The sequence below is a fragment of the Pristis pectinata genome, chromosome 6 (assembly GCF_009764475.1).
Source record: "Pristis pectinata isolate sPriPec2 chromosome 6, sPriPec2.1.pri, whole genome shotgun sequence".
NCBI classification, from domain to species: domain Eukaryota; kingdom Metazoa; phylum Chordata; class Chondrichthyes; order Rhinopristiformes; family Pristidae; genus Pristis; species Pristis pectinata.
Window position 1 is genome coordinate 23447517 of NC_067410.1, and position 26148 is coordinate 23473664.

The following is a 26148-nucleotide window of genomic DNA, read 5'->3' on the forward strand; positions in this document are numbered from 1 at the left end:
ATATTCATTCAAGGAATGTGGGCTTCGCAAGTTGAGCCAGCATTTAATTTTCCATCCCTTGAGAAGATGACAGTGAGCTGCCTTCTTGAACTGCTGCAGTCCTTGAGGTGTGGGTATATCCACAATGCTGTTAGGGAGAGAGTTCTATGATTTTGACAGAGTGATGGTGAAGGATCAGGGATATATTTCCATGTCAGGATGGTGTGTGGCTTGGAGGGCAACTTCCAGGTGGTGGTTTCCCCACGGTTTTGCTGCCTTTGTCCTTCTAGCTGGTAGAGGTCATGGGTTTGGAAGGCCCTTTCTAAGGAGCCTTGGTGAGTTGCTGCAGTGCATCCTGTAGATGGTATAAACTGCTGCTACTGTACATTGGTGGTGGAGTAGGTGAAAGATTGTGGACGGGGCGCCAATCAGGCAGGCCGCTATGTTGTGTATTTCCTGGCATCATATTTTAGGAACAACGTCAAGGCATGGAAGAAGGTATAAAAGTGATTTACTCAAATTATACAATGGATGAGGAATCAGTTACGTGGCCTGAATGTTCTCCTTAAGTTTAAGTGGATATTTAAAATTCATATGAATATACAAACTTATGAATTAAGAGCAAGAGTAGGCCACTCACATGGGCAGGCACGGTAGTGTAGCGGTTAGCATAACGCTATTACAGCGCTAGCGACCTGGGTTCAATTCTGGCCACTGTCTGTAAGGAGTTTGTACGTTCTCCCTGTGTCTGCGTGGGTTTCCTCCGGGTGCTCCGGTTTCCTCCCACATTCCAAAGACGTACGGGTTAGGAAGTTGTGGGCATGCTATGTTGGCGCTGGAAATGTGGCGACACTTGCGGGCTGCCCCCAGAACACTCTACGCAATGCATTTCACTGTGTGTTTTGATGTACATGTGACTAATAAAGATATCTTACCCTATCTTAACATGCTCCACCATTTAATAAGATGGTGGAGCTGATTGACTATAATTTCATCCCAGTAACCACATTTATAAAGAATCTATTTATTTCCACCTTAAAAATATTCAAAGACTCTGCTTCCACTTTGAAAAAGATTTCCAAAGACTCATGTGCCTCTGAGAGAAATAATTTTCATCTCATCTCTACCTTAAATGGGTGACCCCTTACTTTTAAACTGTGACCCCTATTTCTAGAAACTCCCTGTAAAGACCCCTCAGGATTTTGGGTTTCAGTTAAGACCTCTCTCACCCTTCTCAACACCAGCAGATATAAGACTTGCCTGCCCAAACTCGCCTCATAAAATAATCCGTCTATTCCAGGTATTAGTTTTGCAAACCTTCTCTGAGCCGCTTCCAGCACATTGACATCCTTGGTTAAATTAAGTCCGATACTGTGATGCAGTATTCCAGATGAGATCTCATCAATACCCTGTATAACTGAAGCACAGCCTCCTTATGTACTCAATTCTCCTAGCAATAAATAATAACATTTTGTTAGTTTTCCTAATTGCAGATCTTGCCTACTTGCCTTTTTACAAATCATGCACTGACATCCAGACCTTTCTGTGTCTCAGAGCTCTCATCAATTAGATAACCTTTTTTTCCCTGCCAAAATGGGCAATTTCACACCTTCCCACAGAATACTTCATTAGCCAAATCTTTGCCCTTTTAACCTTCATGTCCTCCGTACAACTTACTTCCCTGCCTAACATTGTGTCCTCAGCGACCATGTCTTCGGTGTCATCATCCAGGTCTTTGATGTAAGTGGTAAAAATGGTGTAAGTTAATAATTGTCTCATGTCATAGTACAAATAAAGACACTGTTTTCTCTGCTTTCCCTTCAAACTGGAGGGAATTGGCAAATTGTTTTATGCAGCAGCTTGTCATGAACTGGTATATCTGAAATAAAAATAGAATATCCTGAACTACTCAACAACTCAGGTAACATTTGTATCAGGATTTTTTTTCAATTTCCATTTTCCCAATGATTGCATTATAGCACTTTACTTGTAATGAAGACACAGTCACTTTTCTAGGGCTGTCCTACATATGATTTTTTTTAAATTAAAGTTTCCAAATAATTTACTTGGTGATTTATTCGTATTTCTTTGCCGTCACCGCTGCTGCAACTCGTGCGAACGAGGAAGTGGGAGCGTTGCGACGACGGGCTTGGTTGCCCGATAGCAGACGGGGGAGGTGGTACCCCCGAGGACCCTTTTATTGTCTGGCGGGCCAAGGTGAATCAGGGTGTGATTAGATACGAATGAACTACAGTTGCGTAAATCAACCATTTCCCATCACGTCACATTGATAAAGGGTAGTACATTTCGAACGAAAACACTTTCTTACAGCTCTCACAGGGCTGACTTCAGAAGTGCTCTGCACGGCGAACGGGGAATATGAAAAACGCACCACTGGCGATGCAGGCAGGAGCAGCGTATTTCATTTTGTTTTATTTTTCTCATTTCGGCATGGCGACTGACTCTGTATCGGTAAGGAAAATGTATACGTGAACGAATCTGTCATTTTCAGTGTTGTTTACAGGCTTTTTAAATCACGAAAACGCCCAGGAATAAATGCCTCCACCTCCGAAAACACTGCAGATTGTAAACCTATAATATACCTATAAACCTATAAGACTCAAAAACTTCTGCAGATGCTGGAATCTGGAGCAAGTGCTGGATTTACAATTTGTACATTATCGCTTTATACAGCATTTTTACTCGATTTCAATGTTATTGATGTTATCAATGGTTTCCAAAGATCTGGTAAACCAAGGACAAAAATCTGAAACTTCAACTCTTGCACTGTGTGATTTAAGTGATGTTTGTAACACGTGCGACCGCTTTAAGAACAGTATTACATCATCATCTACTCTCTATGTTTCTAACATTGGGCTTGATTCTCCGATTAACATCCACATTCCATTCACCATTTAGTTGCAGCCATTTAAAAAATGTTTTATTTACTTAACTTTCATCATAATATTTAATTGGCAATATAGTAAAAGTCATGGAGTGGACGCAGGGTGAAGGTTATGTCCATAATGCATTTAGAATGAGAAACGCACACTGCGATTTGGAGAGCAGCTTATCGACCAAAATGAAGAGACAGTTGAGTAGGACCCTGGCAAAGACTTTCCCTATGGTAGACGGCTGGGAGGCCCCTCAAGAGTTGCTGCAATTAGATTTGTATCGATTATGGCATTTTTGAGGTTCGGTAGCAAGTCCTCATCTTCCCAGATGTGGAGGATGAGTTGGTGAATTTGTGTCTTAATTTTTGGTCCTCTAAGTTTTTTTGGAACTAACGAGATTCTATCTGCTGCCGAGGTGATGTTTTTCAATTGGCATAAGGTCTTTTAAACTTCTTATCAGGCAGGAATGGTAACAAGGCTGGACTGCATAGTTTGCTGTGAAATTCTTATAAACATTCTTTTTCAATTGTTAATGCTTCCTCCATCATAACTGGACTAGATAATTCAGTGGACGAATAATCTGGAAAATATATCTTCAAGTCCCATTGTGGCATCTTGGGAATTAAATAAAAACAGCTGGTTCACTTAAATTCAGTTTTACTAATGTCCTTGTATAGAAGGAAAAGTACTGTTCTTTGCTGATCTGGCTTCCTGGTGATTCCAACAAAGTTTGGCTGCGTTCCTGGTGTCACCTTATTGGAAGCATGCCAATAAAGGTGCATGGTAGAAGTGATTCCCCAAAGAAAGGCACTGAATTTGCAGGGCGATGCAAAGTCAGATGATAAGTGGTTTAAAGACAGCTCTTCCACATTTTTTTTGGTAATTTCATTGGAAAACACTATGCCTGGAAGAAATAACTGCTCCTCCTCAACTAAGAGTTATTGATCTTATTTAAAAATGAATTGTTCTTCCTAGTTTCCAATAGCAATTATTTACAAATTGCAGCTTTCTGTGTGTTGCGTAAGAATGGTTGGCTCTTCAGGTCTGGTCTGCCATTCAATAAAATCTTGGCTAATCATATTTCAGTGCCATTTTCCTGCATGATTCCTATATCCCTAGGTTCCCCTCATATCTAGAAATCTAACAGTTGTTATTTTGAATGAATGTAATGACTGAGCCTCCACAGGCACGGAGGTTAAAGCATTCCAAAAATTCAACCTTGTGAGTGAAGAGATTTCTCCTCATCCATGTTGTAAATGCCTCTCCCCTTATCCTGACACTATGACCCCTGGCTCTAGATTCCTCAGCCAGGGAAACATGCGCCCTGTAAGAATTTTGTAAGTTTCGATAAGATCTCCACTCATTTTCGTAAACTCAAGGGAATACTGACCAAATCTACTCAATCTCTGGTGTTAAGGCAGCCCACCAATCTAATCTAGTAAATTTTGCCTGCCTTTCACAAGTGAGGAGACCAGAACTGTACATAATACTCCAGGTGTGGCTTTGCCATAGACAAGTAACGTGGTCAGCATGGATGAGATGGGCAGAAAGGGCTTGTTTCTGTGTTGTACATTTCCATGATTCTTACTGCTATTTCTGAGAACTGTTTAAGTCTCTTCCAAATACAATTGTTAGTCTTTCAAGCATTAGGTTGTGTTTGAATAATGTTATGGTTAGTTATCTATTGTTAATCTTCACACATTTAAACTACATTAGATGTAACTGTATAACTGTTCAGCATTTTGAGATAACTTTTCAGGAGGGTTAACAATTGTGTTGCATGTGAAGGATGGAGATAGAGATTCATTTTGAATATTCTATCCACTACATAGCTGGGTATATTCTCTGAAATAAAGTGGTCAAGACATTGTAGCCTATGGACCAATGGGTTTACAAAAGATAGGTACTTGATGGTCGTCATAGAAATGGTAGGCCATACTATTCGACTCTATGCGTGTCAGACCAAATCAGCAGTACAGTAAAGCACTTTGAAATGTCTTCAGGTAATGAGAGGTGTTACATCCAAGCAAGGTCTTTAATGAGAAATGGCCAATCAAGGTATCTCCCACACCAAGAACAAATTCTCAATTTAAAAAAAATCAGTTAAAGCAATACCAGCACAAGTTTTTTGAAGTCTGTTCATTTTATTATGTTCTCTTTATAATTTTTAAATTATTTTCCACAATGGAGAAAGCAACATTGGGATGAGAAGAGAAACAATAAAAGTTTACTTTCATATCCTTTTTTCTCGCACATGTACTTTTGGATAATTGAATGACAAATTAACCGCAATGGTTATAAGAAGTAACTACAAATAGGTGACTTGAACTGATTTTTGTAGAAATGTTTATCTGTTTCTCTTTGCTGGGTTGAGAATCCTGCATTTACATGTTGTTTGCAGCAAACAAAACAAGAATTTCCTCCACCCTCTCCCTCTGAATCCCAGACTGAGCTGACGACCTCTTTTCTTTGGGAGTCTTACTCGGTCAAAGGCTTTTCTTATCGGACCTACGGCTGCCAGCAGATAATTATAGTTTTGTAAATTACAAGGATTCACTTATCAGAAATTGGACTAACTGTGGAATCCAGGAGCCCAGTCGGAGGGAGAGGTTACAAGATGAGATAGAGACAGATATGCAAAGCTGCAGGACTATTCAGAGGCAGGCTGGAAATGTTGAATGACAAACAGCAAGAGGTACGTGCAATGAAGAGCAAATTAAAAGGAAGAATAGGGAAACTGGCTTAAGCTGTTGCGAGTACTATGGATGGTAACATGAGAGGCAAAGAAAGAAATGTCCTGCTTACAAGAAAAAACATGCATGAAACAGATTGTAGTTATTTCCACAAACATTGTACCAAGAAGATAATATCAGAAGTCAATGGAGTTGGTGGGATGAGCTGTGCGGGGAAAGAGACAAGGTATGATTCTCAGGGTAGGCAACCCCCATGCTATGACTGTTTGGGTATTGGAAATTTGCCCCTACAGAATTCTCAAATAACTACCCAAAAATTTGACATTGGGAATAAAATTCACTCTCACAGAATTCATGTGGAAAAAAGTAAATAAATATACACAAAATGTATTTTTTTTCAACTCTCGTTTCTTGACACACGTGCAGATGACACAGCTTTGCGTTATGGAAAACCGTGATATGGATCATTGTCTTAGAATGCTACTCCTCCTGTAACGCAGTATCACTAGTTCCAAACAAAGTCAGTCTCTGAAAGGAACACCAGAAGACATGTCTACACCAAAATCTTACCTTTATCTTTATCTTGTATCATAACACTACAGAAGGAGGCTATTCAGGTTCACTGCTGCTCCCACGGACACAATCCCACTAGTTTCCTTCCCCTTCTTATTTCCCTGTACCCCTGCAACTCATTCTTTCTCATACTTCTCCATCAAATCCTCTTTGATTTCTCTTGTTATTAACTTTTTTTATTAATAATTTACAGTTGGCATTTAATCTAGCAACACATCTTTGGGATGTGGGGGGAAACTGGAGCAGCTGGAGGTAACCCACAAGAACATCAGGTGAGAAGCAGCACCACTGTGCTGCCCCCTATTGGTGGATGGGCAGCAGATGATATTTCAGCATGACTCCAGAGTAGCATGTCATATTCTCCTGAAACAAGCCACCTTCCATGTGGAAGTGCACTTGAAACAAATAAACCATATGCTGTCAATGTGCAACAAGACTATATTGAATTCTGAAATACAAACAGAAAACGCTAGAAAGACTCAGCAGGTGAGGCAACATCTGTGGAAAGGGAAGTAAAGTGAATGATTCATGTCGAAAACCCTTTACCAGACTTTGCTGAGAGATCCTCTCTGGAGGTAGTAAACCCACAGCATCAAGACAGAAATGATGTGGGTTTCATTGTATTAGCATAGAAGGAAGTCACAATTATACTTAGAAGCATTACAGTACAGTACAATGGATGAGATTGATAAAGGAGCATCATGACAAGATTATGAAGATTGATTCAAAGTAAACAATCGCCTCAGCCTGTGATTGACATATGGATATGCAGAAGTTTGTTGAGGAACGTGGAAACCAGATCTGCAAAAAGTGTAGGAAGGCAGGCAAATGTCAACAACAGAAGTGTTGAAGATCTGTTACCATTTTGAATTTTGAACTGAAGCGAAATATGACAGCAGGAAATGGTCACATCCGTAATCATATGAGGTCATGGTGAAGAAGGCATCCTATATGAGATGCACCATCTCAGAAAGACAACTCAAAAGGCTTGCTTAACAGAAAGAGATATGGAGATGCTGGAGGATGCACCACCGACATTACAGAATCAGAACAGCATGGATTGACAATGCCCCTGGGAGAACCACAATCAGTTCAGACTCGATCTCATTAGAAGTACAGTTGTTCACAAATAAAGATTGGACAGTTACTTTGGGTGTCTTCCTTTCAGCTTTTCATTCTTAAAGGAGGGATGCAACATCTGTGACATATGTAAAAGTGATTTTAATCATTTTAAGAATTGTATCACGTGACCAGTATCTTAGAGAGAAAGATATACTGAGACAATGTTCATATCAAATCTCTCTTATTCTCTTTAAAGAGCCACTGATCTTTTTGTTTTCTATATTTACTATTTTGTAAAGTAAAATTGAAACCTAAATGCATGAATCTTTTATCATTTATTGCAAAGAGAATTGAATTCAAAAGTAGAGAGATTATGATTCAGTTTTTTTGGTCACTGGAGTACTCTGTACAGTATTGGTCTCTTTATTTAATAAGGGATATTAATGCATGGAAGCATTTCAGAGGAGATTTACTAAACTGATACTGTAATTGGCAGGTAGCCTCATGAGGAAAGGTTAAGTTGACTAGGCTTGTATCTGCTGAAGTTTAGAAGAGTGAAAGGGGAATTGTGAAATCCTGTGGGGTCTTGACAGGTTGGATATGGAGAGGATATTTCCTCTTGTATGCCAGTCTAAACTAGGGGGTCACTATTTAAAAATAAGGAATCACCTATTTAAAATATATGAGACAACATTTTCATAAGTCTTTGGAAGTTTCTTTCTCTAAGAGTCATGAAAGCAGAATCTTTGAACATTTTTTAAGGCTGAGGTACATAGATCGTTAAGTGAAGAGTGAGAGGTTACTCTGGGTAGACTAGAATGTAGAGCTTCAGTTATGATCAGTTTGGCCACGATTTTTTCTTTAAATGATGGAGATGACTCCAGAGTCGAGTAGCCTACTCCCGTTCCTAAGTCATATGTTGATATGTTATGCATTGGTCAACGGTAATACAAATATGAACCAAATATTGTTTTATTCTCCCATGGAATGTAGGTGTCATCAACAAGGTCGACATTTACTGGCTCTAATTGCCTTTGAGGAGTTGGTAGTGAGCCACCTTAATAAACTGTTGGAGTCTGTGTGGTTAAGAGTCTCTGACCTTGAAGTTAGACAGGGAATTACAAGATTTTTGACTTGGCAACCGTGACCAAATGGCAATGTATTTCCAAATCTGGATGATGTGCCAATTGGAGGGGAGTCTGCAATTGATGGCATTCCTATGCACCTGCTGCCTATCTTCTAAGTGGTAGACATCTGGGATTTGGAGATGCTGTCGAAGAAGCTTTGGCAAGTTAGCATGTTGAGTGTAAGAGAAGGTGGTTAGATTTTTGGCTGCACAGCTCTGTCTATGGGAGCAAGCTCAAAGACAGTCTCTGGAGGTGATGAGAAAGACCACAGGTTCTGGGAGTCTGCAGTACTGTGCTGGCCAGGGGATGTACTGCTGAGCAGCTGGACCACTAATCCTGGCCTCACAGGTTCCACCAAAACCAGTCCTCACAGGCAGCTTCTCCACACTTCGTAGTGGAGTGGCAGCAGAGGGCAGGTGTTGGCACCAGGTTCCCAGAACAACAGGGAGCAAGGGTCCACACCAGGTTCCCGATACACCAGAACTGTCAGTAACATTTCTATGCATATTGCTATAATGGCTCATTTCCCACTCATTCCATTTGAGTTCTCACTTCTCTGTAATTGTACTTTAAGTCTCCAATAGTATATATTCAGTTTCAATTCACCTATTCTGAAATAAAGATTTCTTTTCTGCCAACAGATGACATGTAAAGGACTCCAAGGTAAGTGTACATTTTCATTATGGATTAGCAAAGTTGTAAATGTGTTAGTGCACTGAGTAAAGCTCAGGATGCATAGATTTAAGGCTTAAGATTCATGTTTATACATAGAAGGACCAATATTTCAAGCTCACTATACGAGTGGGGTGTCTGGTCCATCAGCTGCACATTTTGGAAATTGATCTGGACTCCCTTTATGGAATGCATTGACAGCTGTTCTTGACCAACTGATCATTCTGCACAAGCAACCTTTGTTTTAGTCTGCTCCCCTCCTTCCACTTCATTTCCAACATTGAGTATTCTGGGCCAACTTTTCCTCTTTCTGTCCTCCTACTGTAACGACAAATTTGAATTGATGTCCTCTTGCATTTTTGCACAGGAGGCAGCCATTCATCATCAATGCTTGTGCTGGCATTGCTTCTCTCTCCTGTAATTGCATTTCACTGCAGATTCTTTTACGTTTCTCCGAATCAAATATTTAGTCCTTTTTTAACGTGTTCTATTTTCTCAATAATCATTCATGGTAAAGTATCCCCTAGTCTAAAAGCACTTCAAAAGACATTCTCCTTTCACTATTTACTGACCATAGAGTCCTCAGGTTCCACTCACTGTTTACTATCAGCTCTTGGCTGTGCAGAAAACGCTGGGACCCACAGAGCAGGCCCGTTGGTTCCTTGCATCTTTCCTCATTTAAATTTATCGGTGTAACCTTCTATTCACTTCTCCCTTATATGCTTGTCAAGCCTCCCCTTAAATCTATGTAAACTATTTGCTTCAACCACTTCCTGTGGTAGTGACTTCCATATTCTTACCGTTGTGACTGAGAAAACTGAGCCACACGGAAGCCGAAACTGGGAAATATAAAAGTCTTTATTGAACAGAGCAGATCTTATGGAGAGAATCCAAAAAGCTCTCCTCACACAATGTTTTATACTTTTTAAACACAAGGACAATAATAAATGATTAACTACAGTTTCAATGGCTATAATCATCTACTTCACAATAACATTCAAAATGTTAAAGTTAACAGGTTTTATATCCTGAAGACTGGTTCTGCAGTCTCCCATATCCTTATTTTAATTAATATCTGCTATCCATAATTTCAAACTCCAGAGTAATCCCTAACACTTCCCATCCTGGGTAAAGAAGTTTCTGCTGAATTTTCCATTGCATACTACACTGTATTGATGGCTTCCGCTTATGCTCTTCCCTACAAGCGCAAACATTTTCTCTGCATACATTCTATATATTTTAAAAAAAACAGAAGATCTTCATTAGGTGCCCTCAGCCTTTTCTCTTGAGAAAACAGACCCAATTTGCTCATCCTTTCCTGATAACTATACACTCACATTGCTGGTGTAAATTTTCTCTGCACCTCTCTCCAGTGCCTCAATGTTTTTGTCATAATATGTGTGGTTCAACCAAGGTTGGATAAAGTTTAATATAACTTCCCTACTTCTCGGTTATATACCTCAAGAAATAAATCCTACTCTTGGTTAGCTTTATCTCTGATCCCATTATACTGCTGAACAACTCTAATGATGTGTATTTGTACCCTGAGATTCCTTTGTTCCTCTACCCCATCTGGACTTGCAGCTTCCAAGTAAAAATTGATCCCTCCATTCTTTCTACCAAAATGTACAATCTTGCATTTACCCGTGTTGAACTACATTGCAATCATTTACCCATTCTGCAAGTATATTAATGTCCTCCTGCAATTTGTTGACCATTCTAACAATGTGGTATTATTTAGAAATTGTATTTTTTGATTTAGAGTCTGAAGTGTGAACAGTCGTGGTCCCACTAGTGATCCTTGTGTGACATCACTACCCATCTTCACTGTGAATAGCTTCCTTTGCTCCCATTGCTTTCTCACCTAATGCCTATTTGTCCTCATTCTGCTATACATCCTCTATCACTGTATTTTCTGACCTTATTCATGAGTATTGTTCTGAGGAGTATTGTACCAAAGGCCTTTTGAAAATCTGGATAAATTACATCTACTACATTATCATTGACATTTGTCTTCCTTACTTCATCAAATAAATTAAATATTGGTCAAGAAATATTTTCCATTTTGAAGTCCATACTGACTATTCATTATTTTACTTTTTGTTTCTAGATGTACTTCTATTCTCTCTTATAATGTGGATGTGTTCTAACCTTCTTCTTAAATATGAATATCACATTAGCTATCCTCCAGTACTGCATCGTCTTCCAACTACATATGTGAAGTAATGCACTCTTGACCCATTTTTAAAAAATATTCTCCCTCTCCCCTGAGAAGACCATTGGTTCAGTTCAGTAGTAGTTACATATGGCAAAGAGTTGAAAGAATTGCAGTTTGAGGAGAGATGGGTTCTGGAATTTTCCTGATTCTGATCACTTAACTGTTACTGAATAAACTCAATCAACTTTGTTGAATAGTTACATAATAGATTGGTACCATCCACAATTACTGTTTCTGTAGATTATTCATTACTGGAACTGGCTGTAGTTTCAGAAAAAATATACTGTAATTGAAGATCCCTCTTGAGAAGGAAGCATAATCACCATTGGGGAAGAGTGGTATAATTTGGCTCACTACAAAAGAATATTATTTATCAAAAGAATTAAGTAGTTAATTGGTGCACTGCAACTGAAATAAATATGGTGATAATATTGTTCCTGTAGACCTATGTTCTACTTTCAGATCTCCAGAATATGATTTCTCCAGTTTTGTAATTGGTACTTGTACCTTTGTTTTCTTCTTTCTGTTTCTTCCTTTTGTCTTAAACTTTATATCTTCATTTGTTCTGAGCTTTAGTTGTAACAGCTAATTCAGCTTTTGAAGTGAAAATATCTGCGATTTGGACCTTTTACCTCTGCTTTCCCAATGGCCATTCAAGGTTTTTAACACTTGTGTTGTCTGTAATTCTTCACACAGTGTAAAACTTAATAATGGTTTATGTTTTTCGTTTTTCATGTTCATGTTCCCAAGAGCTGTAGGATCAAATTTCAGATAGAGTTTTTCCTTAGCATCACCTAGAATGCACCAAAAAGAATCTTTTGTGCACTTATATTACATTGTTTTCAATTATCAATCTTGTAAATGATTTTATTTTAATGTTATTATGCGACGTACATTTCAGATGTGCATGATTGCATGTGAAAAATCTGAAATAGAATCCTTTGTGTTTAGCTTATCTACCTCCAGAGGAGTGGTTAGAACACCATGAAAGTACCCCTTCAGATATTTATGATCTCAAAGCTCAGCTATATATGTCTGAAGAAACTCAGCTCCCAGTACTTAATATCACCTGGCTCCTTAGTCCAGATGGTAAGATTTTGTCTTGAAGTAATTTTTGTTCTACATAAAATGTATTGCACATTTGTACTGATAGAGTTTTAAGAATTAATATTAAACTTCCTACAGCATTGGACGTGGTGAGTATGGAAACATAGCCTCTCTTACTGGCCACTACTTTGTATTGTTGTTTCTCTTCCTATCTCCCAATTTTATTTTTATTTTTGTTTCTGTTATTTTCATGTTCTTTTCTGCTTCCACCTCAGACTTCCCGGTCCACTTCTATCAAAGTTACAGAGACAATAAGGAGAACATGACAAAACCCTACATTTTTTATTATCCAAATAAAAAAAGTTAAGAGGGAAGCGATAATGTCCAAGGGTTTAACTAGCCAAAGCAATGGGTAGTTAAATCAGGAAGATTTGTCCCCTTCTTGGTTTAGTGATTTGTAGGTGTTGATTAATGTGCTGTAATTGATTACAGCAGCTTTGATTAGGAAGGGAAAAATCAGCAAGGGCCCCAGTATTGATTTCTGTTCAAAGAAATGTGCTGTGCCTGTCTCGGGCAAGGAGACTATTGGGTGGTAGTGACACCTGAATTACTTGTCAGGGTTCACAGACGAAGAATAGACATTTGTGAGAAGTTAATATATCTGTGGAACCCAATTCCAGCAAATAGTTGATGTCTGGAAAAAATCTAGGGGGGATAATCGGTGCATTAGTGAATGTCAGAGATGTGACTTTTGTTTTAGTTCATCTGTCCTCTTGCGCTATTATTATTTTGTTTGATGGATAAATGTTATTGCATCTAGCCACGTCGATTATATTTAAATGTAAAATAGGTTCGGATCAAGGGGTCCAAACATTTTTTCCTAGAGGACCATTTTCAGGTTGAAGAAGAAGTGGTCTGAAATTGTTGCTGGCTTTTCCATGTACATGATGCACTAGCGTATCAAAAGTACTGAGCATGCTCAAAGAGATCAAAGGGTCAGCAAGTCTCATTTGGCATCACACATAAAATACCATCCCACATGTGTAGTCTCTTAATAGTATAAGTCTCAAACATTGAAGCAATTCCTCACCAGAGGATTGATATCTGCCTTGGCAGCAATTATAGAACCTAATCTCTCCTAGGCTGCTTCCAGGGAGTCTGAGCTATTCATCTTCCTCCAGAGAGTGCCTTCTTCACTTTTTTCTCCTTTAGAATCACTTTCTATTGACCAACATCGTCCTTGCTGCTGATATCCTCAGCTCTCTCTGACCTCTGTGATCTGCTCCCCAATATTTCCTCTGTGATCTCCACTCTCTACAGGGGAACATTAGAAATACAAGCAAGAATAAATGTGAAATATCACTGTGAAACATATTTTTTTGAAAAAAGTGAACTGAAAGTTTTTGGACTGCTAATAAAATAACACCTGATAATGCAGAAACTCTGCATTACCAAAGTCCCAAGCATGCTGGATTAAGAGAGTTTTGCTTATATACTCCAGATGTAAGATTAAAATTGTATCCAGTACTCAGTTGTGGTCTTACCATTCATTGCCCTGTACAGCTGTGGCAAAACTTTCCGTTTATCCTTATTGTAGTAAATCATTTGCTGCACCTGCATACTACCTTTGTATTTCTTTTGGGAGAATTAGATGAGTACTTGCATTCATTAATCTTTCATATTTAAATAACATTCAGCTTTTCTATTTCTGCCAAAATGGATAATTTCACCTTTTCCTATTGTTCATCTGCAATACTTTGACCACCTAACCTGTTTATATCTATTTACAGATGTTTTTTGTTCTTCACGCTACCTGCTTTCTCATGAACCTTCGTATCATCAGCAAATTTGGTTGTAGTACACTCATGCCCTTCATCTAAGATGTTAACATAGGCTTTAAATAGATAAGGCCTCAGTGATGATCTCTGATGCACTCCTCTAGTCACAGTTTGCCAACTGGGAATGTGACCAATTTGCCCTGATTCTCTGTTTTCTGTTAATTCTGTAAGTGAGTTCTATCATATATAAAAGCCTTCTGCATTGTGTACATGAGAATATCTGAGCCTCAGATTTACTCACTGGGCCAAGCTAAGAATTGCCACGTGCCATAGTTTGGTCTTTCCTAGTTTAGATGATTGGATATGACGAATAGCACAATTTTAATAATTTGGTATATATCAAAAACTTTGTGTAACAGTTAAAAATACAATGTCATTTACTTTAAAAATATTAAACATGGCTTGAAAGTACTGTACAGCCATTCTTCTACTCGTTCTTTATTTGCTTCTGGATTTACATAATAGCTTGTATAGTAACATGATGACAGATATGCAAATAATATCAAAGGAAGGAAATAGATAATAGATTTTATAATTAAGTAACATGTTGGTAGAATTCTGTTCACTCAACTTTTAGATTCATCCAATTTGGAAATTTTTAGTGATGATATCCACATTTGGATGTGATCCCTCTTAAGTCATTTTATATTGCACTTTATGCATTTTACAACAATAAAGGCATTATATGTTATTGTTATGTTTCTCAAATATTATAAACACTTGTTTTTCCAGGAAGCATTCAAAAACTTAAAGCAACAGTGATATGCATTCAAAATACAGAAAGGTTCTGTTTTCAATGTAATTATAATGCAACATTCAAAAGTCCATGGAATCCCCAAAAGCAACTGGTCAGTTCTACATATTTTCTTATGCATTTAATAACAGAATAAATATTCATAAAATGATGGGTTATCTTGTACTTGAGCAGGAAATTATTAAATATAGTTTGTTATTATAGTGATTCCATTGCTTTACATCTAATTATACAAATGTGAGACACTAATCTCAAGAAAGCTGCACGACATAATCACCCTAACGTCATGCCAAGGACTAATGAATTTCCTAAGGTATCGTTTAATAATCATGAAATGAAGAGCAAATGTTCAAAAGCAGAATTATTTTTCCATCATATCTTCTTATGACTTCGACCCATCACATCTGTGGCAGCTCAGAGCAACCTTATTAGTTCTTTCCCTTCCTGTAACCTATTCTTTCTTGCATGCTATTGGTTCCTCGCTGATTCTTCTATCACCAGGGATAATTTACAGTGGCCAATTAACCTACTGAGCAGGATGACTTTGGGATGTGGGAGAAAACCAGAGCACCTGTGGGAAATGCAGCCACAGGGGGTATGTGTAAACTACACACAAGTAGCACTGGAGGTCAGAATTGACCTGGGTCGATGGAGCAGGGAGGCAGTAGTATTACCTGCAGAGCCACTGTGCCTCCCTCTATTTTGGTGGGACAGGAATTGTGGGTATGTGCAGATTGTCCATCAGATTTTAAAATGCCTGTTCTTGGTTCCCGATTTTAAAGAAACAGGCCCCCCCCCCCCCCCCGATCACTAGCAGATGGCAGTGGTGGCAGGCTGTTGGTGCTGGTGGGGGTGTGCTGTTTTAAATGATTATTGTCTGACGTGTAATTTCAGATGATCATTGCTGTGTATTAAGTACTTGGACAGCAGCAAAACTGAGAATTTTATAGGATTGTTAAGGTCATTATAAATATTTTTATTAGAATATACTTTATACTTGCAGAGTGTGGTATGAATTTGTAATCCTCTTCTACAAAACTCAATTAATGATAAGTTAATTGGTAAATTTCAAATCTGAGATTGATAGATTTTTTTCACTCAAAGGATTTAAAGAATGTGGAGCCAAATCACAGCTCAGCCATGATCTCTTCTATGAATAGTATTTCAGGGTTAAGAAACTAAATAGGTATTCCTGGCTGTTTGTTTCTATGGCTTTCCTGAAAAGTAATACCTTGTTACCTTTTCAAGTGGCAGTTTCATTACACGGATTATCCTGTTGATCCAGCAACCTCCTACACTGTGACAGCTTTCAACATCCCAACATCAAATATTAACGAATATGCACCTGAGACATCTGCAAATATTGAAACACCAGGTAAGTGCATTATATTTGCTCTATATCAATATCTCATGCACAAGGTGTTTTGTTTTTCTTGGTAGCTTCTCCTCCCAGGAGATACTCCATCCCAGGCAACATCCTGATGAATCTCCGCTGCCCCCTCAAGTGCAATGCTATAGTGTGGTGGTCAGAACTGTACACGGTACTCCACCTGTGGTCTAACCAATGTTTTATAAAGTTGGACCATAACCTCCCAGTGCTTACATTCTATACCCCGGCTAATAAAGGCAACATATCCCATATGCCTTCTTCACCATCTTATCTACCAGTGCTGCCATCTTCAGGGATCCTTGGGCTTAAACATTGAAGTCCCTCTATTCCTCAATACTCCCTGAGGCCCTATCTTTCAATGTGTGTGTCCTAGACTTATTAGTCCTCCCAAAATGCACCACCTTGCACTTATCAGGATTAAATTCTCATTTCAACTGATCAATATCATCCCGTAGCCCATGCCCATTCTCCTCACTAGCAGCAATGCTAATGATTTTTGTAATATCTGCAAACTTACTATTTATGCCTCCTACATTTGTATCCAAATCATTAATGTATATAAAATTCAGTATATATAATATGGATGTGAAAGAAAAACAGTAAGCATTCCAGGATTCATAACACTGATAACAGTAAGGGTCACAGCACTGATTCTTGTGGTGCACCACTGGTCGCTAGCTTCCAATCACAAAACCAACCCTCCTTCATGACCCTCTGCCTCGTAGTAACAAGCCAATTTTTGATCCAATTGCTCTGGATCCCATGGGCTATAACCTTTTGGACCAGTCTCCCAAGTGGGACCTTGTCAAAGGCCTTACTGAAGTCCATGTAGACTGCACGAAACACACTGTTTTCATAAGTACATTTGGTCAGATAGGATCTCCCACTAACAAAACCAAGCTAACTATCCTTGATTAGTCCCTGCCTTTTCAAATGCAGATTAATCCTGTTCCTCAGAATTACAGGAGATTTAAGTAAGGATTTTTCACGCAGAGGGTGGTTGAAATCTGGAGTGCATTGCCAGAGAGGGTAGTGGAGGAAGGTACTCTCACAATATTTAAGAAGTATTCTTAAGGAGATACAGCCTGGCATAGAAGGCTACAGGCTGAGTACTGGAAAATGGGATTAGTATTGAGAAGTACTTGATAGCCAGCATGGATATGGTAAGGTGAAGGGCTTGCTTTGATCGGGTGCCTCTGTATACTAAACCCATTTATCAGTGTGACTCTATAACTCTAATGAATAATTGTGCATATAAAAAAATGGCCATGTAAAAGTTTTTCATAATTAACAAAAATTTTTACACTGTAAATGTGAACCTGACAATTACCTTTTTCTGTTAGGTTGTGATCATGACACAATGAAAAATCATGCAAAATGTGAAGGTAAGCAACTCTTGAAAATAGTTGTTAAAATTTGTATTAATTACAGATTCTTGAGATACAAAAACACAACGTTCAATGTATTGTGCATAAATGTTTGCTCAGCAGGCAGGTTCAACAAATATCTTAAATGGCATGTTGGCCTTCATTGCAAAGGGTTTGGGATTAAGAATAGGGAGGCTTTGTTGCAGTTGTACAGGATGTTGGTGAGGCCACACTTGGAATACAGTACACGGTTTTGGTCTCCTTACCTAAAAGAAAGGATTATAGTAGTTTTGGAGTCAGTTCAAAGGAGATTCACCAGCCTAATTCCTGGGATGACAGGATTATCCTGTCAAGAGAGGCTGGACAGTTTGGGTCTGCATTCCTCAGAGTTTAGAAGAATGAAGAGTGACCTTATTCAATCATATAAGATCCTCAGGAGGTTTTACAGGGTAAATGTTGAGATGTTTTTTTTTCTGGAAGGAGAACCATGAACAAGGGGAAATAGTTACAAAATAAGGGGCTGATCATTTAGAACTGAGGTGTGTAGAAACTTCCTTCCTCAGAGAGCAGTGAATCTCTGAACTTCTCTTACCTTGAGGGTAGTGGAAGGCCAGATCATTCGAAGTAATTATGTGGAACTGGCACAGAAGAAGAGTTGAGGCCAACATAGATCAGCCATGATCATATTGAATGGTGGGGAATGCTTGAGGGGCCTGGTAGCCTGATCCTATTTTTTTTTGTATTCTTGCTATATTTTTATTGACGCTGGCTGGGAATTCCTTGGAGCAATGGAAGTCAAAGAATGATACCAAATTTATATTGGTTTTCATGATGACTTGTTCATCAGTACTTGCCAAGTTGAAATTTTCTTCCAATGTAATTAGTGAAGTTCAACACATTTTAAAAAAATCACATGACCAGTTATGATCCATAGAAGTTTTTGAATTGTGACGCCAATCACAGTGTGTTTAGAGCAAGGAAAGAGGACATTTAGCTTGTCATGTCCATGTTGTCTCCAGGCAAGAGCAATCCAGCTCATCCCACTCACACACCCTCTTCCCCATTGCCCTATAAATTCTTTCCTTTCAGATACTTTTCCAGTTCCATTTTGAACACTACATTGGAATCTTGGATAGTGATTCCAGACCCAAACCATTCATCGTGTTTTTAAAAAGACATCCTCGTATCATCTTTGGTTCTTTAACCAAAATACCTTCAATCTATGTTACCTAATTCTTGACCCCTCTACCACTAGGAACAGTTTCTCTCCATCCCTTCCCTTCATGATTTTCATTATTTCTATTAGATGTCCTCACAACTCCTCTGTTCCAAAGAGAACAACCCCAGCTTCTCCAGTGTATCCAAATAGCTAAAGTCCCTCATCCCTGGAATTATTTCTGTAAAGCTCTTCCAAACTTTCTTCAAAAACGTCAGACCTTCTCTAAAATCTGGCACCCAGTTGTGGCTGTAGAGGTATTTTGTAGTTTCATCATGACTTGGCACAATGGTGCAGCTTGTGGAACTGCTACCTCATAGCTCCAAAGACCTGGGTTCAATCCTGACCACTGGTGCTGTCTGTGGAGTTTGTACATTCTCTCTGTGACAGCAGATTAGTATGCAGAATATCCTATGTTCACAGAACAATGAAGTACATGCTTAGTTCACCTGGTGGTTGATCAAATCAATTGATTCCACAATAACAATTGTTTTGGTCTTTTCATTTTGAAACAGCATTCATCGAAACATTTAGGCAGAAGTCATGATGGAATAAGTTTCCACAGAATTAATTAATTAATTTATCACTATGTTTTTTTAGATGTCCTCTGGAAGCCAAACATATCTGCGTGTCTGGTCAATAATGATGTGGTGATCAATTTTACCACCAGTGCCACTTCATCAATGTATTATGTTGATCTGTCTAGGTGCAATGTACCTTCGTCACCAAACCTTAATGAAACCACTATTTTTCAGGTATGAAAGCTATCTTGTAAATAAGTAGAAAGTATTCACCAAATATTGTAATTCTATAAAACCAAAAGGACATTTAACCCTTCAAATTTATGCTGATTCCTCCATGTGAACTCTAGTCTTTGGTTCATCACACCTTTTGCTTTTATTTTTTTCCTGGCATTCAGTGCCTTTCATTTAAAATGACATATTCTGTTTTACCAACAAATAATGAAAATTTAATATCTAACTTCAAATTTTCATTCTTTTAGACTGTTTCCAATGGCAAAAACTAGTCATGTGTAAATTATCTACCATTTCTGAGAATGACTATTTAAAACTATCTCTTTGATAATCAATTATTGTATTTAGTCAAGTAAAATTTTAATAGCACCCTGTGCGGGAATTCAGGAGCAATTAACTTCTATATCCGCAGGTAGCTGTGTCCATACTGAAAATAATCAAATAATGGGCATGAATACTGTCTGCTAAAAGTAATAACTCTGTTTGCAAAGGGCAGCTTACACTCCCTGAAAACCTGAAACATAAGCACCCTGAAAATAAGCACTCAGCAGGTCAAGCAGCATCTGTGGAGAGAGAAAACAAGGTTAATGTTTTAGGCTGATGATCTTTCAATGTTATCATGACAGATGCACCTGAACAGGTTAATTGTTGAGGACGAGGTAAAGTAGGTTTGTCCCTTGTGTTGATTTACTGACAATCTGCTGCAGGCTCAGGCTGGCATCAAAGAGCTTCAGGACTTGGCCAGCTCTATCAGCATTGTGTTACTGAGCCAATCTTGGTGTTGACCATTGAAGCCCCCTTCAGAGCACATTCTTTGCTCTTGCTACTTTCAATGTTACTTCCAAGTGTCATACAACATGGAGCAGCACTGATTTGTCATCTAAATGAAGGCAATTGGTGATAATCAGGAAGAGGTTTCTTTGCCCATTTTTCACCTGATGCCATGAGAATTCCTGGGCTTGAGAGTCAATACTGAGGAGTCCCAGAGCAAATCCCTCCCACTGGTACATCAGTATTTCTCCACCTCTGGTGTACTTGTTCTGCTAGCAAGGCAAGATGTACTCAAGGACTGTGAGAGGTTGTTGCATAACTTTTCTCTGGGACAGCTATTTCAATTTAGACACCAGTCCACACATGTTCACGAGGAGGACATTTTCCCGAGGTTGACTGGGCTGGAGCAATTTTGTCTTGCCTGAATTTGATGCCTGGCTCAAGACCAAGGCCAGGTTTATCCTTTTTTATGTTTGAATGTATCTGTTGTGATGCAATTGAATGGCTTCCTAGGCCAGTTCATATGACAGTTAGGCCCTCTGGAATCCTGTGTAGATTTTCTTTGGATGGCCAGGGTCTTCCCAAACTGGGCAAAAATATTTGGCCATAGAGTAACATAGGATGAGTGCGGAGGTTCTAATCACGAGTGGGTGTGCTCCCCAAATTTTGTTTCAGACATTGACTTTGCATCTTGTCTCAATGTTGCTCTTGTAATAGAGGGTCCTGTCCTGGTATACTCAGGTGAGATGGGTGCTGTTCCAGTCGATGTTTAGATTTTTATTTGCAACAGGTTTGCACAGGTGGAAGAAGCTGATCCATGATTAGATTTGGTTTAAGTTAACTGGCGGCACCATCAGTCTGATTGGAACAGCTATTAGTATGCTCGATGCTTTCATAACTATTGTCCAGTCTTCAGCATTGATAAAACCAAATGCGATTGAATGATCGCTTAGTTATTTATATAAGTGTTAAGAAGCAGAGTTGCTAATACACTTCCTTGGAAAAGGCCACATAACTAAAGAAATGGTGTTTTGCCTCAGATTTTGATCACCCCTCTAATATTGTGAGGAAAGGTCATTGGCCTAAAGCATTGTTTCTCTCTCCACTGATGCTGCCTGATCGGATGAGAATTTCCAGCATTTTCTGTTTGCATTTCAGATTTCCAGCATATACAACTTCTCGTTTGTCAGTCCTTAATATCATCTCTTTGTATGGCTCAGAGTCTAATTTTTGTGTGATAATGTTCCTGTGAAGCAGTTTACTGACCTGTTTCCTCAGTGTACAGTCACAGACCTGTCTTCAATGCCCAGGGTCACCAACCTGGATCACAGATCTGTCCTATGCTTTTTGTCAGTGGCCGAACATCAGTGCCCAGGGTTAATAACCCACTCTCAGTCTAAGGGGACATGTATTCGTGCCCTCAATTAAATCTCCAAATCTGTCATAGCTGGGATTTCTTTGGGTGTCGTAATCTGTTCAGATTTCTTAAAGTGTTGTTTGTTGAAACCTCAATGTGAACGTCCACACTTACTGAAGCACAGGGACGTATTTGTTCAGTCATTTATAAGTGTGGATGTTGTGCACTGTGGGCGTGCTGACGCCTGAGATGTCCCCAGATGCGGGATACTCGACTGCATAATTTGTGGTGGTGAGGGACTGTGTTCGCGCTCTCCCCTGATTTAAGTGGGCAGACACGGTAGTGTAGCGGTTAGCGTAATGCTATTACAGCGCCAGCGGCCCTCTTTCAATTCCAGCCGCTGTCTGTAAGGAGTTGGTACATTCTCCCCATGTCTGCGTGGGTTTCCTATGGGTGCTCTGGTTTCCTCCTACATTCCAAAGATGTACAGGTTAGGAAGTTGTGGGCGTGCTATGTTGGCACTGGAAGAATGGCGACACTTGCGGGCTGGCCCCCAGAGCACTCTGCGTAAAAAGATACATTTCATTGTGTGTTTCAATGAGCATGTGACCAAGATATATCTTGTATCTTATCAGATAACTATGTCAAGGAGTATCTGTACTCGAATAAGTCATCTTTCGACAGTTAAATTTCAGCTTAAAAGTCCTGTTTAAGTCGCACATTCTTTTTGTCCATCTGTTTATTCAACTTGATTTTACAGGCAAACTGAATAAGGCACAACCAAGAAACAGTTACTTGCCAGGTTTTGCAAATTCAGGCCTATCTTTCTCTTTGAATACGTGTTGAATTTTCTTTTCTTTTTCTCAACAAAATGCAGCTTTGTCAGAGACTTTCAGTCAGTGCTTTCTAATTTATCCATGGTATTCAGTGGTTTAAAGTTCTCATATTTCCTGATGAGTCATCAGGTTTTGGTTGTGTCTTGTTGGTCGGATGTCTAATTGTTTAGGTATGTTCCTTACAAAAGATGGAAGTCATAAAATGAGGGCACTAGAGATCTGCAAATAAAGTATATTTGCTTTCATCATTGAAATAGTGCCACAAAAAGCTTAAAAAGCATTCAATGGACAAAAACTGAATTTTAAATCAGAACTCTGACAACATTGATGTTGCAACTAGAAATATATAAATTGTTTAATATTCAAAATTATTTCTTCCATCCAGTCAAATGGATCAAGAATTTCTATTACATTTGTGAGGAATGATGTACTGGATCTTTCTGAGAAATTTTGTGTAAGAGTAAGTAAAATTCATTAATGTGTGTTTTTCTTTGAACATCTCAATTTTGAATGTTCCAATATATTGGCATTTTGGAATATTTTTATGGCATTATTGAAAGTGTAAATAAGTAAGACACTTATTGCTGTTAATTTTAGATAGAGCCATACTTCTACGAATGTCACTATTTTTGTAAGAGACATCAAGTGGTGCTTCAACATTGCAAAAGGGATGGTAAGTTCTTCATTATTTTTGTTAATTTGCATTCAAAATTACCCAGCTGTGCACAACTGTCATCAGTTCAACAGCCAAATCTGCACCATTTTTGTATTTGTAAACTCGTACAAAAGCAAGGAGGTTATGTTGAACTGGTAGAAAGCACTGGTTCGGTCACAGCTACAGTGTCACGTGCAATTCTGGTCACCACACCTCCAGGGAAGTTGCAGAAAAGATTTACCAGAATAATTCTATGAATGGGAGAAATTAGTTACCAAATTAGAATGAGGTATTCTCCTTGAAGCAAAGAATGTGATACGACCTTTTGTTAGCTCACTGTAATAAATGTGCTGACTTTGGAGTTTAAAATAATTCCACCTTTTGATTCTGTTTATCATAATTTTATTAAGAGAAAAGGAATAATTATTGATGTCCTCAACACATATTTTCAATTCCTGTTCAGTGACTTTGCTGGAACCTGGGATCAATGTCGGCCATTCAGTATTCTCCACCCACCCTTCACATTAAATAAGATTACAGTTGATCTCTATGTCAGCACTCCACCCCTTGATGCTCCTGTGCAACAAAAATCTGTAAAAATAGTGAAAACTTCCATTGAACAAGTGTCCACAGCCTTTGAGCAACTGCTCCGTATTTCAATTATTTTTGGATGCCAACGTATTCCCCAATCTTATGCTTGAAAAGGCCAGCTCTAATTATTTGATACTGCCCTCTCGTTCTGATTACCCCAGCAGAGAACATAATTTCTCTGTATCTATCCTATTAATTCTTTAAATATTTTCACGAGGTCACCCTTCAATCCTCCAATATGAAGGGAACGCAAATAAAATTTGTGCTAGCTGTTGTAATAATTTAAAGCTTTTGGTCCTATCGTCATTCTAGTTAATCTACATACACCTCCATGACCAATGTACACTCCCTGAGGTGTGCACTCAAAATGGAACGTAGTGTTCCAGATGGAATCGGATCATGGCTCTATGCCATGAAACCATACTTTCTTTCTAGAAAATATATACACGTAGATATTCTGTAATATTGAGCTCAATTATGACTCCCTTTCTTATGGGAGATTGTTTGCTTGCAACACTTAAACAGAGAAATTTGGATAAAAGAGTATTGCCAGCCTGCTGGAATCTCACTGACACAACGCTCATTCCATTTCGTAAGTGTAGAGGAAGACTAGAATCAAGTGTTGTTACATCCTCTTCTAAGAACTGCTGAGTTAATGTGGTTCAGAAACCTGCATTTGACATGATTTCATGGAGTTAATCAAGCGCTGTACTCACTTCCACCCAGGACAGCAATGCCCACTAACAGTCTTATAAGAAAAATACCCATGGCTCACCATTTCATATGCATTTATTATAACCTTTCATTCCCTAGTTTTGTACTATACAACTATACAGTATATAGATCATAGAACAGTACAGAACAGGCCCTTTGGCCCACAATGTCTTTGCTGACCATGATACCAATTTAAACTGAACATATCCTACACGTGATCTATATCCCTGCCTGTTCCTGTGTCTGTCTAAATGTCTCTTAAACGTTGCTATCGTATCTGCTTCCACCATTTCTCCTGGCAGTGCATTCTTGACATCTAGCACTCTGCACAAAAAAAAATTAATTGCCACGTTAATCTCCTTTAAACTTTCCCCCTATCACCTTAAAGCTATGCCTTCTAGTATTTGACATTTCCACCCTGGGGAGAAAGACTCTAACTATCTATGTCTTTCATAATTTTATATACTTCTATCAGGTTGCCCCTCAGCCTCTGATGGTTCAGAGAAAACAATCCAAGTTTGTCCAACCTCCCCTTGTAGCTAATAGTTTCTAATTCAGGCAACATCCTGGTGAACTGCTCCAAAGCCTTCACATGCTTCCTCTAATGCAGTGACCAGAACTGCACACAATACTCCAAATGTGGCCTAACCATTTTATACAGTTGCACCATGACTTCCCGACTACACTCAACACCCTGACTGATGCTGTACACCTTCTTTACCACTCTACCTACTTGTGTTGCCACTTTCAGGAAGCTATGGACTTGCACCCCATGATCCTGCTGTACTTCAAAACTCCTAATGACCCTGCCATTTACTGTATACTTTCCTCTTGCATTTGACCTCCCAAACGTGCAACACCTCACACTTGTCCAGATTAAATTCCATCTTTCGTTTCTTTGCCCACATTTCCAACTGGTCTATATCCTGCTGAATCCTTTGACAACCTTCCTCACTACCCACAACTCTGCCAACTTTCGTGTCCTCTGCTAATCAACCCGCCTATATTTTCATCCAAATCATTTATATATACTGTATCGCAAACAAAAGAGGCCCCAGGAAACAAAATACTTGAATGCAGCAATATAGGCCAATACATCCAATTTCACAAACAGTAGGCACTTGTAAACAGTAATGTCTTACTCATCAGATTTTTTTGAACTAAGGCAGAAGCAAAATTTTGCAGATATTGGATATCAGACACAAAACAAAATACTGGACATCCTCAGCCAGTCAGATAGGAGCGGAGAAGAGAGAAACCAACTTAGCATTTCACATCGTTTATGAAAAGTTACCGACATGAAATGGGTCCACAGTTATTCTTGATCTGCAAGATATTTATCACATCTTCTTTCTTTTTAATTAATATTTGAGGAATAATTATTGACTGAACTCTGGGAATAAATCCTCCACTCGGGATATTTTATATCCACCTGATGCACTCAGATAATGATTCATAAGATGGCGTTGGTCAGTCTAAAATTTTGTGCTCAAATCTGGAGTGGGATTTGGACATGAGGGACAAAAACAGAGATTCTGTATAATCTCTTCTTCCGAGCCAAGGTACTTACAGCCAACTATTTTGCTTCACTTGCAAAGATTTGGCTGCTACAGTACTACTTAGATTTTGTTGCATTTTC

At 38.8% G+C, this 26148-nt stretch overlaps 1 protein-coding gene across 2 annotated transcripts in view; it reads left to right on the top strand.

Annotated features, from left to right (window-relative positions):
• The first annotated feature begins 2328 nt into the window (after window positions 1-2328).
• LOC127572048 (interleukin-17 receptor B) overlaps window positions 2329-26148 on the top strand; it is a 31864-nt gene continuing 8044 nt past the window's right edge. The window contains exons 1-9 of one of the 2 annotated variants that reach the window (XM_052018886.1): window positions 2329-2451; window positions 8970-8991; window positions 12170-12307; window positions 14836-14951; window positions 16106-16232; window positions 17591-17632; window positions 19431-19585; window positions 22935-23009; window positions 23147-23222. In XM_052018886.1, coding sequence (XP_051874846.1) covers window positions 2359-2451; window positions 8970-8991; window positions 12170-12307; window positions 14836-14951; window positions 16106-16232; window positions 17591-17632; window positions 19431-19585; window positions 22935-23009; window positions 23147-23222 — 844 coding nt within the window. In that variant the 5' untranslated portion in view covers window positions 2329-2358. The remainder of the gene's footprint in view (window positions 2452-8969; window positions 8992-12169; window positions 12308-14835; window positions 14952-16105; window positions 16233-17590; window positions 17633-19430; window positions 19586-22934; window positions 23010-23146; window positions 23223-26148) is intronic. The other variant, XM_052018887.1, reaches the window with a different exon arrangement.